The sequence below is a fragment of the Rhynchophorus ferrugineus genome, unplaced genomic scaffold, assembly GCF_030347505.1.
Source record: "Rhynchophorus ferrugineus isolate W39M unplaced genomic scaffold, kcgeb_rfMv2 rfM8, whole genome shotgun sequence".
Classification (NCBI taxonomy): Eukaryota; Metazoa; Arthropoda; class Insecta; order Coleoptera; family Curculionidae; genus Rhynchophorus; species Rhynchophorus ferrugineus.
Genome location: NW_027472587.1, coordinates 12,540,271 through 12,562,571, shown reverse-complemented (window position 1 = coordinate 12,562,571; position 22,301 = coordinate 12,540,271). Strand labels below are relative to the sequence as shown.

The 22,301-nt window shown below is 33.2% G+C and overlaps 3 protein-coding genes across 5 annotated transcripts in view; 1 reads left to right on the top strand and 2 right to left on the bottom strand.

The window, feature by feature from the left end:
- The window catches only part of loh (thrombospondin type 1 domain containing lonely heart), a 339,759-nt gene extending 332,908 nt beyond the window's left edge, over nt 1–6,851 (top strand). The window contains exons 8-15 of one of the 2 annotated variants that reach the window (XM_076411574.1): nt 2,105–2,271; nt 2,326–2,842; nt 2,901–3,079; nt 4,570–4,810; nt 4,880–4,999; nt 5,057–5,209; nt 5,266–5,493; nt 5,575–6,851. In XM_076411574.1, the coding sequence (XP_076267689.1) occupies nt 2,105–2,271; nt 2,326–2,842; nt 2,901–3,079; nt 4,570–4,810; nt 4,880–4,999; nt 5,057–5,209; nt 5,266–5,493; nt 5,575–5,681 (1,712 nt within the window). In that variant the 3' untranslated portion in view covers nt 5,682–6,851. Of the gene's footprint in view, nt 1–2,104; nt 2,272–2,325; nt 2,843–2,900; nt 3,080–4,569; nt 4,811–4,879; nt 5,000–5,056; nt 5,210–5,265; nt 5,494–5,550 lie in introns of both variants that reach the window. The other variant, XM_076411573.1, reaches the window with a different exon arrangement.
- A 790-nt stretch (nt 6,852–7,641) lies between these two features.
- LOC143200848 (transmembrane reductase CYB561D2) lies at nt 7,642–14,695 on the bottom strand. Of its 2 annotated transcripts, none has more exons than XM_076411588.1 (3): nt 14,398–14,695; nt 8,096–8,294; nt 7,642–8,037 (listed from the first exon to the last, which is right to left on the bottom strand). In XM_076411588.1, the coding sequence occupies exons 1-3, from the start codon at nt 14,581–14,583 to the stop codon at nt 7,727–7,729; spliced, it is 696 nt and encodes a 231-aa protein (XP_076267703.1). In that variant the 5' UTR covers nt 14,584–14,695; the 3' UTR covers nt 7,642–7,726. The 2 variants fall into 2 exon arrangements, with proteins under 2 accessions (XP_076267703.1, XP_076267702.1); XM_076411587.1 differs by lacking the exon at nt 14,398–14,695 and adding an exon at nt 11,257–11,511.
- A 1,226-nt stretch (nt 14,696–15,921) lies between these two features.
- LOC143200853 (transmembrane reductase CYB561D2) lies at nt 15,922–19,350 on the bottom strand. The gene is made up of 3 exons (XM_076411594.1): nt 19,123–19,350; nt 18,858–19,062; nt 15,922–16,328 (listed from the first exon to the last, which is right to left on the bottom strand). The coding sequence occupies exons 1-3, from the start codon at nt 19,291–19,293 to the stop codon at nt 16,045–16,047; spliced, it is 660 nt and encodes a 219-aa protein (XP_076267709.1). The 5' UTR covers nt 19,294–19,350; the 3' UTR covers nt 15,922–16,044.
- Nucleotides 19,351–22,301: the final 2,951 nt, after the last annotated feature.

Sequence of the window (22,301 nt, the reverse complement as noted above, 5' to 3'; positions counted from 1 at the left end):
CATAGTTAAAGGCAAGTTACAAAAAAAACATGTAATTATGCCTAGGGATAACAGGAGTAGCTGTATTAGTAAAAAAAGATCAAATTTTGTTGTTTTTGTGAACAGGGATAGTGATCAACTATTCTTTTTATGAAATTATTCTTTTACTGACTAATATCACTGGATTAGTTGTATTCTATTTACATAACCTAAGACCTAATTGTATTTTATAATTTGTATTTTAATTAAAGCAAAACATGTATTTTGCCCAACTCAGTCTAGAAGTAATATCTTTTTTATACAAGTAATCTCATATATTATATTATTTTTTATACTATCTAATAGTAATAAATTTTAAAATTATTTTCCAACATATCGATTATGTCATCTATTTTCTCTGTTTATTCAAACTAAGCAGTATTGGTTATTACACGACCTAATATCGAGATAATTATCATTTTACTTTCTTGGAGGTCCACTTATCCCAGATAATTTAGATAATAGCACCAACTTTACATACATAATAATATGTTAGTCTACGAATTAAGTACGAGTCAGCTAAATATGTAAATTCGCCGGCATTCATTACTATTTATTTCTTGTTTCCACGCATAATGAAGCTATATGTTTATTGAAGTACAATGCTGTTAACGGTAACAGCTTCGTTTATATTCTCTATGTTGCAGTTCTGCGCCAGTATTCTAACATGAAACCAAACCTAATATTTATGTAATATATTAAATAATGGATGAATAAAATTAGAATATTAGATTTACATTATTCAATGCATATAGTTTCAAATCATAACAAGACTAACTGTCAATTGTTACTATCAATTCCCAGAATAGCCATTAACATTTTGTCCTATGAAACGTGTAATTATAACTACAAATGTGTGACCATTTTAATGTATGTAAAAATCAGTCAAATAGCTATTTCCGAGTATTTGCACCAAACAAAAAACATTGAATATGGCTCTAACATATCTTAATCGAGCATAGTCTAGATTAGTTTTGACTTGAACAATTGAAGTAAACCTAATAAATAAACAGTTGTCGATGATTTAATCATCATGAGGATTGCATGTTACCTTTACGAGAGCTTTTCTACTATATATTGGTGAAGATCAGTGGGTTATTAAGCAAATGAAAGGGTTATTAAAAGCTTAAATCAACTTTCAAGTTCATACATATATTTTATTTTTGCCTCGGTCTTTTAAGAAATAAATACACTTAATTAATATGTAACTAGTTATGTAAAATGTTGACATACTCTTTAAACAATCGCTTACAATGTCAAAAAATAGCTCAGCATTTTAACAACCTTTGTTATGTACATCAATACTTATGTTTTTTAAAGATAGAATTATACGACCAACATTACATTACAAATTAGATTCGTCAATTACCTATTCAAAGACTAAACCATTTGGGCGACTCCGCAAAAAAATAAAATAGCGATATTACACACCATTTTTCAAAGTTTAATTTCAATATCTATATCGCAATATCACAAACTGGTGAAGGTGCAGGGACTTAATTTGTTCCTAATTATCCTTGTTTAATAAAACAAATAAATTTATATCAGGAGGAATAATCTACAGGACCTCTTCTGTTTTATTTAAGGATTAAAGAGATTTCTGAGAACATTTTTAAATTGTATTTTGACTTTAACACTGCTGCCGCTATAAATAAAGCTTTGGCGTAAAATTAATTTTGTTTAATATAACATTTTTTACTTTTACTATAATACCTAAAATACAGCTTAATACTGCAAATACGTTACTTACGATGATTATCTAAAGATATACAGCCAGCAATGTCCTTTTTAAACCTGTAATTGTAGAAAAGATAGATAGTAAAGGAAAACGTTGAAAAGATAAAATAGACTTTCTTGTAAATGACTAGTGTTATTAAAAATAATTTATTTTAGAAAAAATTATAAAAAATTAATTTTTGGTTCATGGGTATTTTAAGAAAATGTGTAATAATGTGTAAATGAGTAAAATGTAATAATAATATAACTCTATCTAAAACTAATTAAAAGTTTATTTCGCCAAATGATCAAGAAGTTTTAAAAGAATTTCGTTTAATGCCAATAATATTTAATTCACAATTTTTTGCAGCATTAAAATTATCCAATGGAACCTACATTCTTAATGGTGACTGGAGATTCAGCCCTAGCAGGTCTTTCGAAGTGGCAGGCATACGAATAACGTATACAAGTCAGGATAGTTCATCACTAGAAACCATCACATCACCTGGGCCTTTACCCGTCCCAGTAGACATAATGGTAATTTGTGACGTTATATTTTATTTATGATTTAACTCGATCGCTTTTCCTAAGATTGTCGGAAAGCAGCTTAATCCCGGCATCAAGTATAGTTACTCGATTCCCATCGATGATAAACTACCTATAGCTCCACACCTGCTTCGCCGCCCTACGCCATACCAACCGTCCAGTGTGGATACGCGAAGATTGGATAGCAAATCGCCGAACGTGATTTACAGCAACCAACTAGACGAACCGAAATCCACAACCAATTACCCGTCGCTTCGCCGAACCCGAATCCGAAGAAAGTATCTCCATTGGAAAGTCACCGGATTAACGCCCTGTACTAAATCCTGCGGCGGCGGTACTCAAAACTACATTCGCGCCTGTTACCGCATATTAAATTCCACCAACCAAATGCAGGTAAACGAGAAACGCTGCGCTCATTTAGATGCTCGCGCTTTGGCACCCATAGCTTGTAACATCGAGCCCTGCAGTACCGCCAGTTGGAATGGATTTTGGGGACAATGTTCAGTGTCCTGCGGTGAGGGCGTCCAGCAGTTCATTCCGCAATGTAAAACTAAAGTTAACGGTAAGAAACATCTTTTATCCCCTCATCGGTAAATCAATAATTATTCCCCGTTTCGTAGAAAAATTAGTGGTGGTCAGTGACGCTCAGTGTCCAAAACCAAAGCCAAGCTTACAATCCAGAGCCTGTCAAGAGAGAGAATGTGACTATTTCAAAGGAATTACAAATAACGAGTTACCCCAATCCCTTGATCCACCAACATTAAAACCAAAAGAATGGACCTTAGGTTCATGGTCACAAGTGAGTATATTAAAAATGTGTGTTTTTACATTTATTCCCTGCAATAACTCCTTTCTTCTGAAACAGTGGAAAATGCACAATTAACTACCTTCTCAGATTCTTTGTCAGCTTTATGTTATTAAAAATATTAATGTATCAAATAAACACTAATAACAGGTCAATTGAAATGTACCCGGCCTGACACATAGATGATGCTACTAAAATTAAATCCATATATTTTTTAGTTAACCCCAACCCTCAAAAGATGCGTGTATAAATTTGACAGCTGTCGGATCATTAGTTTGTGAACTATAGCATTTTGAGTGAAGCAGCTTTTGTTATCGTGAAAAAAAGGATATAAAGGAATTTCGCGTGTTGATAAAATATTGCTTTTTGAAGGGAAAAAATACAGTTGAAGCAAAAACTTGGTTTGATGCCGAGTTTCCGGACACTGCCCCAGGAAAATCAAGCATCAAGGATTGATGTGCTAAGTTTAGATGTGGTGAAATGAGCGCCGAAGGCGGTGAACGCAGTGGACGCCCAAAAGAGGTTGTTACCGACGAAAACATTTAAAAAATCCACAAAATGATTTTGAATGACCGTAAATTGAAACTAAATGAAATAGCAGACTGTAAAGATATCAACTGAATGTGTACATAATATCATTCGAATTTGGGTATGAAAAAGCTCTGTGCAAAATGGGTGCCGCGCGAGCTCACTTGACCAAAAACAACGACTAGTTGATGATTCGCAGCAGTACTTGAAGATGATCAAGCGTAATAAACCCGAGGTTTTGCGTCGATATGTGACATTGGATGAAACATGGCTCCATCATTTCACTTCGAAGTTCAATCGACTGTCATCCGAGTGGACTGTACACGATGAACCCGCTCCAAAGCGTGGGAAAACGCAACAGTCGGCTGGAAAAGTTTTGGCGTTTGTATTGTGGGATGCGCATGGAATAATTTTTATTGACTACCTTGAAAAAGGAAGGACCATCAACAGCGACTATTAAATAGCGTTATTAGACCGTTCAAAGGGCGCAATCGCCGAAAAACAGCCGCATTTGAAGAAAAAGAAAGTGCTGTGTCACCAAGACAATGTGCCGTGGCGATCTGGCCCCCAGCTACTATTTCCTGTTCTCAGATCTCAAAAGAATGCTCGCTGGAAAAAAATTTCATCGAATGAAAAGGTGATCGACGAAACTGAGGCCTATTTTGAAGCAAAGGATAAATCGTACTACATAAATGGTATCGAAAAGTTGGAGGGTCGCTATAATCAGTGTATCACCCTTGAAGGGAATTATGTTGAATAGAAAAAAAAATTACCAAAAAAATGTGTTTTACTATGGTAGGCCGGGGACTTTTCAATTAACCTGTTATACTTATTAAAATTATTAAAATACATGATGAAATGGCGAAGGTATATATATAAAAACTTGTTAGAAAAATTAGATTGGTTTTATGTGTTTAAAATAAATAAATCGACTCTAAATAAACTACCTATTCCAGTGTTCAGCATCGTGTGGTAGGGCTCATCGAACGCGTTCTGTAACGTGCCCTTCAGGTCGGTGTTCTCCTGAAAATCGCCCGCCTCACGTTGAATACTGCGATCAAGAACCTTGCGACAACAACATCGACGGTATTCAATCGCAATCGAAAGTATCAATTTTGCCGTCGTATGTGGACTACCACGCGGACTACGATAACCCTTGGTTAAAGTCAGAATGGTCTCGCTGTTCAGAACAATGCGGTAACGAATAATACGTCCCCATTATTTTCCATCGGTGAATTAAACGCTGTTTTAAATATTTTTCCGCAGGAACAGGAAATCAAACAAGATACGTCCTCTGTGATACAGATAATTGCAAGCCCGAATCTAAACCTGAAACCGAAAGAGCCTGTTCCAGTGACAAGAAATGTAACGCCCAATGGTTCGCAGGTAATGTATATCCCCCATGATCCATCGATTCGGCGCATTCATTCGGTAATTTCGTAGGACCATGGGGTGAGTGTTCTGATTCCTGTAATGGCCCGGCAAGAAGAAAACGAGAAGTGTTGTGTATAGCAAAACTAAATGGAATGTCTCACATTACAACTGATATGGTATGCTCTATTGGCTTGAAACCATACGAAGAAGAAGCTTGTCCTGGTAATTTTGTCCTCTATATGTTTTGCTGTATGGTATATTTTTTAAATATTATATAGGGAGTTGTCCGCCACGTTGGTTCACTGGTGAATGGGGTAGATGCCAAGGAAATTGCCCCACCGGCGTTCAAAAACGAGAAGTAAAATGTCTGTACATAGACAAAGCACCTTCAAGTGCCTGCCCCGAGAATGAGATTCCTCCATCGAAACGACCGTGTACTTGCGAGAATTACAGAGAGACTCGTGACAAGTTCACGTTCAATCTAGCTCAAGACCAACCAGCAGACCGTAAGTGTGTTTTAAAGTTTCAAATCACTTTCGAGAACTGATCATTGTTTCTTACAGCTATAGAGAACCATATTCTTTCAGGTTCCTGCGTCGACTCACTATCCCACTGCAAGATAGCAGTACAAGCACGACTATGTAATTATTCTCACTATACAATGAAATGTTGCAAATCCTGCAGGGGTTCCTAAGAATGAGAGAATAGTGAATGAGTTAATAGTTTAAGGAATGAAGCTCCATTCACATGACAAGCAATGATAGTGGGCTAATGAACTGATTTGAATTTCTAATTTTTTACTTAACACTAGTCCGTTAACTCACTCTTTGGATTCATTTCGCAAAGACGGCTGTAATATAAAAGGATAACATATATAAAAAAAATTAGCAATGCATGTACATATGTATGGATTCTTAATTGTACCTTCATTATTAACCCTGACAATAAATAATGTTACCAGATAATAATCATAGAGTAATAGACAACGTCGTCTACTTACTAGATGGTATTTTAATCGCCATTCGATAAATTTGATTGGTTAATTTAAATGTCTAATAAAGGTTCATCAATCGATCCGGGTAATTAGAGATTTTTAACTTGATCAGTAAATATTCGAAACAAAACCTAATTCTTCCAAAGAAACCGATGTCTCATATTTTCCTTTTTTATACATGTTGACGACACAACATCCTCTAAATCAAGAAGCATTATGATCACGTAATGTCGTACGTTGAACTGGATAACAAAAATTCAAATGAACCAAACAAATCGGTTAATTTATTTTATTCATGATGACTCTCTCGACCAGCCGCCCTTACTTACTTTTCAGTGTTTTTAGAAAAAAAATATACAATATAGTAATAGTATATTTCATAAATGCATTTAATTTGTTGGTATTATTCCGGCAAATATTGTTTTCTTAATTTATTTCGCCAAAAGAGCCAAAAATACTCTACAAAATGTTTTTAAATCTGTGATCGAATATGTATTAAGAAGCAATTCATATGTTGATAGCTTGATTATTTTGATGTAAAAGGTAACAGAATTTGAATTTCCAATCATTTTGTACTTGTTTTCATCAATTTTTGCTTAAAAATCTAACGCGAACTGCCAAAATTAGATATAAATTTAGATGTAAATTGTAGGGATGGTTGAATAATATTTTGGATAAAAAAAGCTGGCGAAGTTGGAACGTGTAACATAATCTGAGTATATTGATGCTTTGTTGAGCTACTTTTCTTTTACAGTCGAAAATGACGATTATTTATTGTGCTCTATGAAAAGGTACTCCTGTACAAATTAAGAAAGCGCAAAGTATTATTTGTTTAATTTTAGCATATTTAAATAAATCGAATACATTTTATGGTTGTATATTTAATTATTACCTATATTATTATTATAAACATTCGTTATTCCTTATTTGTTCCTTAGTAATGTTTTCAGATTATTTGTGCCTAATATTAATGGTTAAAATAATAAAGAAATGCTAGATCGAAAAGACAGATATAAGATATAACAATATAAAAAATAAATATTACAAGGTGCTTTTGTTGATGATATACTCATAGCAACTGATGATCTAGACTTTCTACAGAAGCAAAGCAATCTAAATATAGAATGATACAAAAGCAGGCAAAAGAAAAATAAAAGCAAAATGGAATGTCATAGTTATGAGTGGCTGGACAAAATAAATTGAAATTGAAAAAGTAAAGATAAAACCAATAAGTTCACTTAAATATCTAGGGTTTTCCAACCTTGAAATGTCATACGTTGCCATGAATTATTAACGTTCATTTATTAACGTTGTTGATAAAGGTGGATAAAGGTGATTTGTGGGTAACCAGTTTGATTTTAAAAGATGAGCAAAAGGAGAAAGATGTCAGAAATGCTTTTTTGCTTTTGGGTAATTACCCCTGTTATATCATCATGCACAAAATATTGAGAATATATATTTTGTGAGTAAATGCTTGACATGAGCACTAATTATTGCTTTAAAGGCTACCTGCACATTCATATCCTATTCAGCTAGAACATACGTCCTCCCTATATTACCGATGAAGTAGATACATCGTATCTTCCTCCACGTTATACATATAAATGCTAAACTTAGGCCTCTACCAATACGTATCTCAGATGTGTGTCAAAATGGCGAGTAAAAAGGTACAAAATAACATTTATTATCAAATAACATGTTCACAATTATGACTTCTTAAATAAAATAGGATACATGTAATATGTTCAGGACGCCACAGATTTTATTTGATTGTATAAAGACACAAGGGCGCCATTTAACGTCCAAAGTGTAGCAATTACTGTTACAATGAATCCTAGTAATCGGGATTCATAAGACGTGTAATACACAAACCAGTGTGTGTAGTAACCGTAACACAAACTTATAATGCCTATAATATATCCTAATAATCCCAGGGTGTTGTGGGTAAGTTTCCATACTATAAGTCTACCTGGTACACGCGACTTAACTTCCTTGTGGTACTTAATTGCTAAGCCTACTGGAATAGAGATTATAACGAAAATCATGGAAATTAGACCTGAAACATTTCAACATCAGATAATATATTCTTTGCTACATTACGTATATATATTTACCAGTTATTCCGTGAGCTGTATTAAAATGGTATCCTGGTTCGAAATAATGAAATACTACTGCGTTACCTCCTGTAAGCATCAACGTACCAATTAAGACTATAATTCCGTGTATTGTGTATTTCGCCGTTCTTGATAGTTCCCTCGACCATATCTCATCTGGTAGAAAGAGCAACAAAGATTCTGCCATCAAGGGTAAGTACTGTAAAATTAATACAATTGATAAATTCTAAATTTAAAGTTTGTTACTTAAACCGCATTATAGAACAAAGATAAAAATATATAGCCCGTCCAATAAAACAGAAGACCTAGATTTTTAGAACCTGTAATTATTGACACAAATATTTTGCAGAATTTTGCGGACATTTGGCAACATGACCCATCAGCACCAACCCAAATAGAATTTTATAGGATGATTTTATAGAGACTCTATCTCTTTTTAACTAGGATAAAAAGAAAAGGAAAAATTATCTGGGAGTTTTTATTAGATACGTTTAGTACAATTTTAATTATAAATTAATTTATTAATACTTTTCCTATGTACTTGGATTAATTCACGAGCAAGACTAGTGCGAGAAAATACATCAATATATATTCCTCAATTATAAAATTATAATAACTTATAGCTATAGTTTACTCTAAAGGTATATACACTTTATGTAAGTTCGTATGGTTTTGTTCGCTTCAATCTCGTGACATCCTGCTCGCTGTCCAGCAGTTGTATTGCTTCCACGTTAGAATGATTTAGTAATCTTCTTTCGTGTTTCAAGGCGAAATCTTGGATAACTTCGCAAATTCATTTGATTTCCAGGTCATTGTGCAGTTCTTCATTGGTTACATAGCGGTAGGCATTGGTAATCAACCGAAGAACCTTGTTTTGACAGCGTTGTATGACTAGTTGATTTGAATTTTTCGTGCAACCCCATATTTGCACCCCATAGGTCCAAATTGGCTTTATAGTTGTATTATAAATCAACCTCTTTGATTTTAGATCAAGTCTTCCGACTAACCAGCATAGTTGTTTTATTTCTGTTGTCTAACGTGATGTTTCCAATTTAATCTACCGTGACATGTAAAATAAACGTGGACAGATTTGGAGCTAATAACTCAAATCTTTCGTCCATTTGTAGATTTTGTTGATTGCCACTTATAGTTTTTCTATTGTCCTAGGCAGAGATATATCTTTTGGCATAATAATTATACCGTCAGAAAAGGTTCTAAGTACTGTCTCTTTTGTTGTTGGAATATCAGCACTGTAGAGCAGATATAGGAGAGGTCCTAAAACGCTACCTTGTGGAACTCCAACCGAAATAGTTTTCAATATCGAGAACGCCATTTCGTGCGATACTCTAAATTTTCTTCTGAAAAGATATGACTCCAGGAATTGACAATAGTTGCGCGGTAACAATTTGCTTATCTTATAGATTAATTACAAATTCCAAACTCGATCATAAGCTTGTGAGACATCCAGGAATATTGCAGCGCAGTATTTCTTTTCCTCAAACGCTTTTTCAATAGCCGCAGTTACTCTGTACACTTGATCGATTGTTGAATGGTGATTTACAAAATTTTTAATACGTTTAAATATTAGTTTTTCAAATAGCTTTGATATTGCAGGTAGTAGCGAAATAGGCCTGTAAGATCTGCAGATTTGTCAGGCTATTTTTAGAAACTGTAATTGTTAATATATTTGACGTCATCCATGACGTGAGTTTATTGAACGGGCTATAGACTACTCATCGGCCAAAATTGACGAGTTAGAATATAATATACAATATATGTTAATATAATAATGCTGAATTAAGTTTAAGTTCAACAGTAATAAGTGTGGAAATCTTCTAAGAGTAAACTTTGGTCAATTAATAGACGTATAATGATAATATAATTCATATGAAAATGACGCGGTGTATTTCTCACAATCACATCTATTACATATTTTGTAGTTCAAAGCACGCTAATTAATATTTATTTTGCGGGATTTTGAATCATTTCTTTTAGAAATGTTGAAACAAAAATTGAAGCTTCCACCGCAACCACATTCACTGTCCTTTTTTCTATAATCCATCTGGGATTTATGAGTTTTCAAAGACTTTCAACTGTTTAAAAATGATTATTCTTATTTTTGAAGTAGAATTTCAAATGTCATTTTCAATGTTATTTGTCAAATTTTTTTTTGTTTTTTGAAAAGTTAGTAGCTTGAATTCGACGTTCCATGGTATAATTATATAATTCTAAGTTAAACATCTCTTACAAAATGAAAAACGTCTCGTTCGTCACCTACTTGACCATCTTGATGGCTCTATTCGAGATCAAATTTATGAAATGTATAAGAACAGTGAGTACACAAACTGTTTTATCGATATAAACATAGTTAAATAAAATTATTTCAGAGAAAATTAAACGGTTTAGGAACATGCAGCTTCATACACTCTCATATAATTCGAAGAGGTCCAATGGAACTTCCCAACATTGCCTTAAGAAGAATTTAATTTTTAAAGCCGTACAATAAAATCAAGGAAGATAAATTGTTTGACTCTGTGTATCTTGATTAAACTTGGATATTTCAAAATGATTCATTGACTAAAGGAAACTTTCAGGATATATGATAATGCTGTGCAATGCTTAAAATTCATGAGATAAAGTGATGAGAGTATAAAGAACTAATGGTATACACATAATTAATAAAGTATCACTGTAGAAAATAGTATTGTAGGGTTTGAAAGATTTGTGTGCATAAATATGATTGTAATTGTTCAGAATTAAACATGAGCATTAGGTGAGAATATATGAGGTGAGAATGAATACCAACTGTTTTGTAGATATGGTTAATGTATTAGGCAGAACTCAGTGATTAATTTCATCAAGAATAGTGTACACAGATAGCAGCAGAAGAAGTACACAGGTAGCAGCAAGAAAACAAGAACTAAAGGTAAAAAGGTTTATAACGTAAAAATATGATATCTAATGAAAGTAAAATACATTATTTTGATATATAATTGTTAATTAGGTGGATTAGGCCTCCAGGGGGATACCACTACATAAAAAAACGCGCCTAGAACTCTACCTCAGGGGTGGTGTGGAAAAGAGTTCAATGTAAATATACAAATTTAGATGACATATGTACAAAATAACTTTGAATAGAGTATAAGTTTCGTATCACTTACCCCAAAAGTACATAATATGACATGCCATGAAAACCAATAATGATAATGCTCTATAGCTATCCAGCAAACGTAAACAACAACGCCAGCGATGCCAAATCTGGTCAGATAATTTAAGCAAAAACGAATAATATGTGTTTTGATATACGCGTTATTATCACCATTCGAAAATTGTTTTTCTCCGATTTTAATTTGCGGACTGTCGCAATCAGCCATCTCGCTCGACATACTTAAGCAACTAAACCTGTAGTCGCACACAAAATGTTAATTTTCTTACTATACGGCTGGTTGGGTATTCCCCATGCAGTGCAATTCTCGATAATGTTGGGAAAAAAAGATGAAGCGTGGTCATCGCAGAATAATAAATATTGATTGGTGTGTAATATGTAGTTTATTTTTAAAATAGAAATAGTAATTAATTAAAATGTTCATTGTTACTTTACCATTGATAGTCCAGTCTAAATAGGCATGCAAGGTTACAAAAACTCGCATAAAGCCATACATTGGTAGCACATTAGAACCTCAAAACATTACACCATGATATGTGAAAAGTCCTGCAAAAAAGTTTGTTTTGTGTTTTCCAGCCAAACGGTAAGTTCTACAATAATAATAGCTTAGAAGAAAATGGTAGATCGTCTATAAAATTGTCTTTACAAATTTCTTTGTAAGAGTCGTCATTTCGAAAATATAATAATTTAAAAAGTTGAAGTTCGCCCTGTTCATAACAGGTCAATTGAAAAGTCCTGACATATAGATGGCGCTACTAGCAATCCTCAAAAGATGCGTGTATAGATTTGACAGCTGTCGGATCATTAGTTTGTGAATTATAGCATTTTGAGTGAAGCAAATTTTGTTATTGTGAAAAAAATGGATAAAAAGGAATTTCGCATGTTGATAAAATATTGCTTTTTGAAGGGAAAAAATGCAGTTGAAGCAAAAACTTGACTTGATGCCGAGTTTCCAGACACTGTCCCAGGAATTCACCGTATTCTCCAGATCTCACCCCCAGCGACTATTTCCTGTTATCAGATCTGAAAAGGATGCTCGCCGGGAAGAAATTTTCGTCGAATGAAAAGGTGATCGCCGAAACTGAGGCCTGTTTTGTAGCAAAGGACAAATCGTACTATAAAAATGGTATCGAAAAGTTGCAGGGTCGCTATAATCAGTGTATCACCCTTGAAGGGAATTATGTTGAATTAAATAAACTAATTTTGCCAAATAATGTGTTTTAGCACTATACTTATATCTTACATTAGATTTACTTAGTACACTCTTAATTTACAAATTAATGTATTACTACTGTTTTGTTGTACTTGTATTAATACACAAGTATGTATGGGATTAATACATCAGTATGTATTTACCACATTAAAATAAAACTAAACTACTTAAGGTAAAGTTGAGAATAACACTTATACACTATACAAGTTCGTGTGGTTTGGTTCGCTTCAATCTTCTGATTTCCTGCGTGTTGTTCAGTAGCTGTATTGCTTGATTTCGAGGTCATCGAATAAGCATTGGTAATTAATCGTAGAACATTGTTTTGGCAGCGTTGAATAACTAGTTAGAATAACATAGGTCCAAATTGGTTTTATGATTGGCTTCCACTTAACTAGTACAATTGTTTTATTTAACATGATGTTTCCAATTTAAACTACCATCGAGGTCGATGCCGAGGTATTTAGCTGATTGTGCTTGAGGAATCGAGCATCCGTCAAGTGATATAATAATAATAGGTAATGATAATTAGGTTTCTGTCATTTCGCCGTAACGCAAAATTAACGAGGACAGAATTGGAGCTATTCAAGCTCCTTTAAAGTATTTAGTCTGTATATATAATATAATAAGAGTACAGTCCTTTTTATACTCCAGTGTAACCTTGAATAACTTATACCTATGCCTCCTGTTGAAATGTCGGCATGCTTGTAGGTACTCTGATCTCCTTTTCATTTTAAAAAGGCGTTTGTTGAGAAAAATTTCTATTAATCGATATATTTTCTATCAATTTCTGTGAACACAACTTCAGATTTGAACTGCAACAGAGTATCCTTTACAACGTTCCTGGTATCCTGTGCCTAAATGTTTTAATGCAAGGGGATGGCTTTGTGTCTGTTTACCCATTGCTTCCAATAAGATTCACAAAAATTTATTTCAGCGTTGGCTATACTCTGGTCAAAATAACTGGTAGTCAGAAGTAGTAATACCTAGTGAATTCGGCGGAGAGGGAGTATACTTTAGAAGATTTATATTGTTTTCTAATCAGGGACATAAATAGCTGGAGTTGGGAAACTGTAAGTTAACTGATAATATATATGCAGTTCCAGATTATATTCTTATCAGAGGAATAAAAAATGTACATTGTGCTCTAGTTTATATACCACTTGCAATCTTTATTCGCATCTATTACTTTACATCATCTTTGTTTATATCTACAATGACAAATCCGAAGACTGATACGTTGGTATAGATTTTACACAGAGGCAAAGTAGTATCTCATGTGCCAGTTTTCCACTTTATCAATCTTGTTTTATTATAGTGTTAGTACAAAGCTATGATTTCAATTAACTGGAACCAACTTACTTATCTTGTAAAACATATATTTCGCAGTACTCGAAGCATTCCTTGATGTAGTTAAGTGCAGTTCAAACAAAAGCGTCGCAGTGTAAGGCCGCCAAAGGTGGGCTGAAGTTGCTGTGAGTTAACATAGTCCAGTGGAATTTGGAAAGAATCTTGCAGTTCACTGGTACGGCCAGTAAAGGCGGATTGTAATAGCTCAGTTTCTCGATTGTAGAGTATTGAAAATTTGGGTAAAAAAGTGCAATTCAGAGGCAAATTGACGGACGAAGGTACAGCCGATACTATTTAATTACAACTATAAGCTGTCCAGATGGGACAACAACCACGCAAGTTTTGATCCTTTGTTTAAGAGGAAAGAGTTATATCGCGCGACTGATACGGTTCTAGTTGTTCCCATAATAAGATGGTTTGTGTAATCATGTTAGATAGCGTATTTAGTTGTTATTTTAGATTGGAACATGTGTTGAGTGAGATATTTATAGAGACTAGGGGTTTCGTTCAATTTCACTAATTTAAAAAATGCAAAATAAAATGTACTAAATTAGAGGTTCGAAAATATTCACTTACCCCAAAAGTACATAATATGACATGCCAAGAGAACCAGTAATGATAATTCTCTATAGCTATCCAACATACGTAAACTACAACACCAGCAATACCAAACCTGGTCAAGTAATTTAAACAGAAACGAATAATATGTGTCGTGGGGTTCTCCCGTGAAAAACTTGCCACTTCATCCTCTTGAACTACCATTTCTATCAATATAATAGAGAAAACAACAACTTCTTCACTAACTGTGTAAATATTACATCTCTTGGACAGGAAATAGAATTATACGACACATAATTTATAATTAGATTTAAATCGACTAAATATTATTTGTATTACAAGCTGTTATACGAAACTGATAAGATAATTACTTTTTGGAACATATTTTATTTAATAGAAATCAAAATATGTACATTCAATCGAATTTTAGATAACAAATAATGTTATTTAGGAGAATTAGATAAAGTGTACATGCCTTTCACATTTATTTTACGAATGGGATAAACCAATTTAATTATCTAAGTACAGAATCTGGTTAATTACAGTATTTATCAGCCAAGAACGGCTGGACCCATTTTAATGACCTGTGTAAAATTATTGTACATACGTGGAGTCAATGTTGTTAATGTGTTATTCTTCATTTATTGTGTTTGTTTTGATTTGAGTTTGAAGTCTTTTTTTATAAAATGAAATGTTTTTGTGACAAATTCTCATTAAAGTGCCAAAAGCCAAAAGGTAACACGACACCTAACTAATGAGTTAGGCGGTACATAGTTCGCAGGTTTAGCTGGTTTAATATATATCTTTATAAATATTACTTAATATTTAAAATTTTTAAGAAGTTAAGACATAATAATGAATGAATTTTTGACTCTGGCGTGAATGAGACATAGTTCTTCAAACTCTTAACAACCTATACTTCTAACAACCATTACCATATGTTTCTAACAATATTCGAAGGCTTTTATCTGTAGATGATGCTTACTAGCAGCTAAAAGCTCAAATAGAAGAAATGTTTTCTATTTTCCGATGATGCAATGTCGCCAGTACTTGAAGGTTATGTTGATAACCACTGTCGCCTTCTTTTTTGAATGGAAATGACCTATTTGCACATCATATAGCTTGAGTATATCAAAATCACATACTTTATTTTCATCGAATTCTTCTTATCGCAACAATGCATCAACTAATTGGAGTTCATTTATGTCGACTTGGTTGGCGCAATGGTCAAGGTAACACGGACGGTCCGGGGGCATGGTTGTAAATTTGCGTTTGTGATTGTCCATTTGGCAAGATCTGACAGAGAACATCATCCCAGTCACGCCAGTAACCAGGCTGGGTAAGACCGGATGTCTTCTGGGATGATTTCTAAGTTGGCCAATGGCCAGTCGGTAGGCTTAATGCCGAGGACCGTGGTTTGGAGCCCATGTTAAACAGTAGGTCCAGTCCAGATAAACCCTACTTGGTGTAAAAAGGAGACGCTAAAATATACCAAAAAACTCGTTTATTATTAATTAATTATTATCTTTAATAAAACTACTATTGAGATATTAACCAGATCATTTTATTAACAATTTCAGAAGCTATACAAAAATACAAAAATATTATTGTTTACATGTATTAAAGATAATTTAAGTATATATTATATAATTATATTGTATTTATTTAAATTCTTAAAAGATGTATTAAAGGACCTAGTAAATTCAAACACCCATACAGGGTCATTATAACAATGAGACCCGTATTCGTCTTATAAGAAACATCAGAAAAATATTGTCTTAAACCATAACCTAAGGAGATAGAGCCAAGAATATAAGCGGAGATTCCCAAAAAGTTATGGAGTTTCTTCACCCAAAGAGGCTTAATGCCGATTCTGTAAACAATTTTCGGAAAAGCCGCCAGAAAACCCAACAAAAATGACATCATCGTTAATAAAAATGCCAAAAGACCTGAAACAAAATATATTATGTATGAATTAAAAAGAATATAAATATAAACTCCAATAAAACAACCATAGCCCGTCATAAATTACGTTCTTATTTTATCACAATTAAAAACGGATAGAATGTTGTCTGATGCGTCTAAACATGAAATCAAATCAGTCTATCAAACTTTTTTTGGGTTAGTACCAACAGTAGATGGGCCATGTTGCCAAATGTCCACAAAATTCTTCAAAACATTAGTCATAATAATAAGAGGTTATAGACCGGCAACATTGTAAACCAAATTTCAATATGACGCGCACGTGTTTTTGGACCGGCTACATTTATGTATATCGAGTATCAACTATTAAAGAGATATTTATCTATTCTTAATGTTTTAATAGTTTAACTTTTACGTAACTGCAAAAAATGGTTGAGTTTTATTAATATCATATAATTTGGTAAAAATCAATGTCTAAAATAATATTATTAATAATTCAAAAAGTTATCGACCTGACGCCAAAATGTTTCAATCATTAAGAATATATGTTTCCTATCTGGTTACACGTGTCATTAGTTGGTATGAAGTTTCGACTTGTCCTCTCAAGTAGTTTGTTTACATAGTTTTTACAGTGCACGTCGTGCGTGTTTTTCCTTAAAATTGATAAAATTTAATGTAATGACATCATAAAATTCTTCGTTTTACACAATTCTTCGACCAAAGTTTACGGAGACTTTGCTCCTTTCATCCTTTCATGTTTTATGCGTTGCACGATAAATCAGTGAATGTGTGGGTATATCATCTTGTACAAAGAATTAGGAACGCGTAAGCTCTACGCCAGATGGCTGTTCCACTTGCTGAATGCTGGTTAAAATCAAATGTCCAAACGATTTTCGAAGCAATATGTTGCAACTGCAGTCAAAACAGTAGTTGCAACTTGGAAAAGTCATGGCCTGCATGTTTTCGTAGAACAAATACAGATGAATTTGAAATGAATACAAATGAATACAGAAAGAAGAAAACATCATCTTTCATCATTGGGATAATTCGTCTGTGCTAACTGATACACTGGCGATAGAAAAAATGCGATACGAGGGTATGAGTTGCTCAGCTTTTCCCTTTATTCATTCGATTTGGCACTTTCAGAATTCCATATCCATAACACCACTGTTCATACAGCGTACACTGAATGGACTACCCTTCAAATGGTACATGGCAATAATGTCATATCATTCTAACTGTTTTATTGACGATGGTTTTATTTAGACGACTTGACGTGAAACTTTCAAAACAATTTCCTATGTTGATTAACCTTTTATGGAAAAATAAATGTTAAAGCCAAACACTGTCTAGCATTAGTAATGTTGAACTCCAAAAGAGCTCCTCACATAGAAAATAAAAAGTGCTGCTTCTCTATTACAAGACACCATGCCTCAAAAATTTAATGAATTACGCTTGAAATTACTTGCCAGATTTACCCTATAGAGTCTATGACCTTTTTGATGATTTTAATGATCATTCTACACAAATTCTATCGAAAAGTTTAGCTGTTGATGGAGTTTATGAATCGAAGTTGAATTTCTTAAGATTTTTCTATCAGACCACATTTTTCACCTTAATAAGACATTTATTCAGAAAAACTGATATAATTTATATTGACCCGAATATTTTCCACTGTTTGCTACAACTTCTTCCCATTTTCCTGGAAACATAGCGACACCGTGTCGAAAGAACGATTGTTGGTTTGGTAGAATCGATTCGGCAGCCAAGCCACACTATATCGATCCAAACAATGGGTAATCAGAACGTGTTATGTTTTCTGAGTATGTTGAGTGCGGCGGAACACTTTCATCCAGTTTTAAAAGCTCATAATACATTCCATCTAGCTGATCCCATAATATGCACAACATTACTTTATGTGGATAGCTCCCCTGGACTAACCCATAGCATTCTGTGCTTGGGATTGTCGTAATAGACCCACTTTTCATCGGTGAATTTGTATCATAACTATTTCTCCTTTTGGGTATCTATCACCCCATTTAAATGTCTGGAGACTAATAGATTGATTCATCATCAACTGCTTAGGTTGTTTAACAATTATCTAAATTTTTAATATATATCGCTGATTAAAATACATTCATACATCTAATATTTTAATCCCTAGTCTACATAACAATCTGATATATTTAATCAGCGAGACAAGCAGTTTAACCACTTAGTCGCATCATCAATATACGTCTTTAATACGGTATAGATATGATTTGGTTTTATCTACCTTGAATAAGTTGAAAAACTTTTGATATCAGATGTAAACATTAATGTTATAGTTAATTTATTTAGTAGTACCACACATAAAGTAGTTTTCAAGTAGACATTCTAGTCTATAATATTAACCAATAAGCTCTTAAGAATATATCATTCACCGATTACCTATGGCTGACGCGAATATTTCTTAAAACTTCTATTGTTTAGCTGTGTTGACATAACATCAAATTCCACTTTTGCCTTTTTATGTTATATATTGTACTGATATATTAATAAAACATTAAAATTACCTGTGATGCTGTGTGTTGTATCAAAATGACTATATTTATTGTTAGTTTTATCCTGAATTTTGACGGATACTCCTGCTATAATAGCGATAGTAGCAAACGTCATTATAACACCGTGCAGAAGCCCTCTAGATAGTTTCCCGAATCCCAACACAAACACGTTGCCAGGGCTAAAAACAGCTACAGCTTCAGCCATGAAAAATGAGAACTAAAATTACAAAATTAAAAGTTTGTTTTGTATATTATACTGAATTGGGCCAATACTTACGCCAACTGTGCTTAAAAATACATGCCATGTGTGATATTCCTGCCAATTGTCACTTATTGCCACAACCCATACGGTGGAAGTAACGAACACTGCTAGTAGAAACTGGAAAACTCCCTGTGAAATCAGGAAAATTCTTTGTTTCGTTGAAATTATTTCAGTGTTTGGAGACATTGTTTTGAAAGGATGATTATCTCGATTGAGACTGCTGGAAAATTCATAGTAGCGATTTTTTGATAAAGGTTTTATCAGTTTAGATCCGATAAGTGTTTTAGTGTAATAAATTACTTCCGATCTATTGTAGCGTGAATATGATATGAATCATCGTTTATTATTATACCAATTGTTAATGTGTCAATAAGATATATGGTATTAATATTATCAAAAGAGGATTCCGAAAAGATTATATCTGAATTATTGAAAATACCAATGTTATTGTACATTTCTTTTTTCAGCTGACTGAGGATACATTACTCCACATCACATCTCCGGATTTGGCGCATGCGCATATACAGCTTTTTTTATCGTGATTATTAGATTTAATGTCGAAGATATTAAGCAGGTAAATAGCAAGTAAGTAGCAAGTTCAGCAAGTAAATAAAAATGGTAAAATTTTGAAAACATTTTATTTAAAAAAGTATTGAATAAAACGAAATAATAAAAATATAATTAATATATATCCAGCTACTCTATTTTTATAAAAACATCATATTACACATCGTCATTATTTTTATAAATAAAAATACACAAGTATAATAAATAATTGACTTAGTGTTGAAACTATATATAAAGAGAGAAATAAATATTGAAATATTTTTGAAGTAACACAGTTTATAGGTAAAATATCCTGCTATCAATATAACTTGTTTAAAATGGAAAAATCAAAAACATAACCACCAGCACTGCCCTTAAGAAAACTTCATTGAACCTACATCATTTAAATGTTTCTTCATCGCCTGGCGATGCTATCAAATTCGTGTGGTGTGGTTTTCATGACTGAAACTGTATCAATATACTCTATCCAAAGAAGCAGTGAACATACGTCATCAAGATGTTTAATGTATTGCCTGTCGCAACTTGTAAATTCGTTCTAGAATCAGACAATGTTTTCCTTGTCATTTTATTCCATTTAAAAAAAGATACAATATCTGATACGTTTGGACATGTAAACGAATGTATCTGCAAAAGTCGTTCGGTTGTCAAATGCTTGTAAAATTCTTTAAAAAATTAGAGGATGCATTTGGTAAATGCATTATAGAAAATTCAGTGATTAAATTTATCAAGAATAGTATAGACTAGGTACTATACAATGGTAGGCTGTAACAGGAGAAAGAAAAAAAAATACAGTAAAATCGAAATGACTTGATAAGGAAATACACTATCAAGGAAACTAAGAACTAAACGTAACAAGGTAAATATGCTCTCTAATGAACGTAAAATACCTTACTTGGATATCCAATTGTTATTAGACTTCCAGGGCATACCACTCCATAAAGAACGCGCCTAGAACTCTACCTCATGGGTGGTGTGGAAAAGAGTTTATTGTAAATTTAATTATATATTAGATGTACTATAATGTTAAAATCAATTATATTTATAGACTGTAATTGCTAATACTAATATTGAATAGTTTTAAATAATTACGAAAGAAGAATACGTAAAAAATGTATCATTAATATATCGTAAGGTGTACAAAAAGGATGTTAGAGTTTTAGCTCTGAAACAAACACAATATTAATGATTCAAATGATACTACCTAATACCCACATTTGGTCAATAGGAAATCCCTTATCGATACATTGAACCTTCTTGTGCTTCAAAATTAATAATTTCTGAAGTTATTCCAGTTTCTTTGAAAGCAGCAGAAAACGACAGTTCTGAGCGGTCAGTTCAAACTTCGTTACTTCTGATAGCAAATAAGTTCGTAATATTCAAATTTGGTAAAGCGTGCTTCCAGCGTGTTCTCCAACTTTACAACAAAAGCCCAAATAAATTATTCATTATTGTTTTGGGCACCTGAGTATATATAGAGTTAATATATATAGAATACAGAACAGTTTGCCGAGAAAATTCGTACTGAGGTAGCCGAGAAAGCAAGGACTGCCATTTATTGTTAGATTCGCTCCAGACAACTGTAACAAAAATCCTTAGAACTTCGAAAAATAAAGTAGGAAAATATTTAAAATAAAGGATTCTCACTCAAATTTCTAGACAATAATACCCCGTGAAACCCCATAAATGTTAGTTATATTTCAAAACATTCAAAGTATTATAAAAAATGTATGAGATGCGACTAAAGATCAAATGAAATTAACTATTATAATTTTAACTTTTCGGCGAAGGTGCTGGTATCTATAAAAGTCATGATCTTTTGGTGAAGGACTTTTTATACACAAAATATAGAAATGTTTGAATGAGAGCAGTATTGAGGTGATTGATAAACAAGATTGTCAAACAAGTTGAATTTATGATTTATAAATCGTTTTCGATTTAATTATTTAGATAAACCTACAAACCCACCTGGAGCAAATACAATTATGGTTGAAGACATGGCGCATTAAAGCCAATGAAACAAAATCCACGCATATAAAGTTTACCCTGCGTAGAAGAATATGTTGTCCACCAGTGAATATCAATCATCGTCAACTCCCCCAAGCAGGGCATGTTAAATATCTTGGTATGCACTTAGATCGACGCCTAATCTGGAAGAAGCACATACTCTCCAAACGGAAACAACTAGGACTAAAATTATATCAAATGTATTGGCTCATCCGGCGCAAATCCAAGTTATCATTAGATAACAAGGTATTTTTGTATGAGTCTATACTCAAGCCCATTTGGGCATATGGAATCCAACTATGGGGTACCGCTAGCAAATCTAATATATCCATCATTCAACGGTTCCAAAATAAGGTGTTGTGTGCCATTGTTCATACTCCGTACTATATTTCAAATAAAGTGATACAACGCGACATTCCTGTAGAACCCATAACGAGTGTAATTCAACCTGTTTGTATGAAGTACTTCGAAAGAGTGTCAGTGCATCCCAATGTACTCGCTAATCAGCTAAATATGCGATGTGATAGTGAAGTGCGTAGACTAAAACGTTTAACACCACCTGATCTGATTACTGGACATATGTAGACTTTAGAATAAGCTTCAGAATAAGACTAATTAATTAA

What these genes read in the sequence shown, in the direction of transcription:
- LOC143200848 (XM_076411587.1), bottom strand. Translation starts at nt 11,481, where the DNA reads ATGTCGAGCGAGATGGCTGATTGCGACAGTCCGCAAATTAAAATCGGA. An exon ending in TCATATTATGTACTTTTGGG is followed by an intron (nt 8,295 to 11,256) that starts GTAAGTGATACG and finishes TTAATTTTACAG; the next exon opens with TACTTACCCTTGATGGCAGA. An exon ending in TACAGCTCACGGAATAACTG is followed by an intron (nt 8,038 to 8,095) that starts GTAAATATATAT and finishes GAAATGTTTCAG; the next exon opens with GTCTAATTTCCATGATTTTC.
- LOC143200853 (XM_076411594.1), bottom strand. Translation starts at nt 19,293, where the DNA reads ATGTCTCCAAACACTGAAATAATTTCAACGAAACAAAGAATTTTCCTG. An exon ending in TATTTTTAAGCACAGTTGGC is followed by an intron (nt 19,063 to 19,122) that starts GTAAGTATTGGC and finishes TTGTAATTTTAG; the next exon opens with TTCTCATTTTTCATGGCTGA. An exon ending in TACAACACACAGCATCACAG is followed by an intron (nt 16,329 to 18,857) that starts GTAATTTTAATG and finishes ATTTTGTTTCAG; the next exon opens with GTCTTTTGGCATTTTTATTA.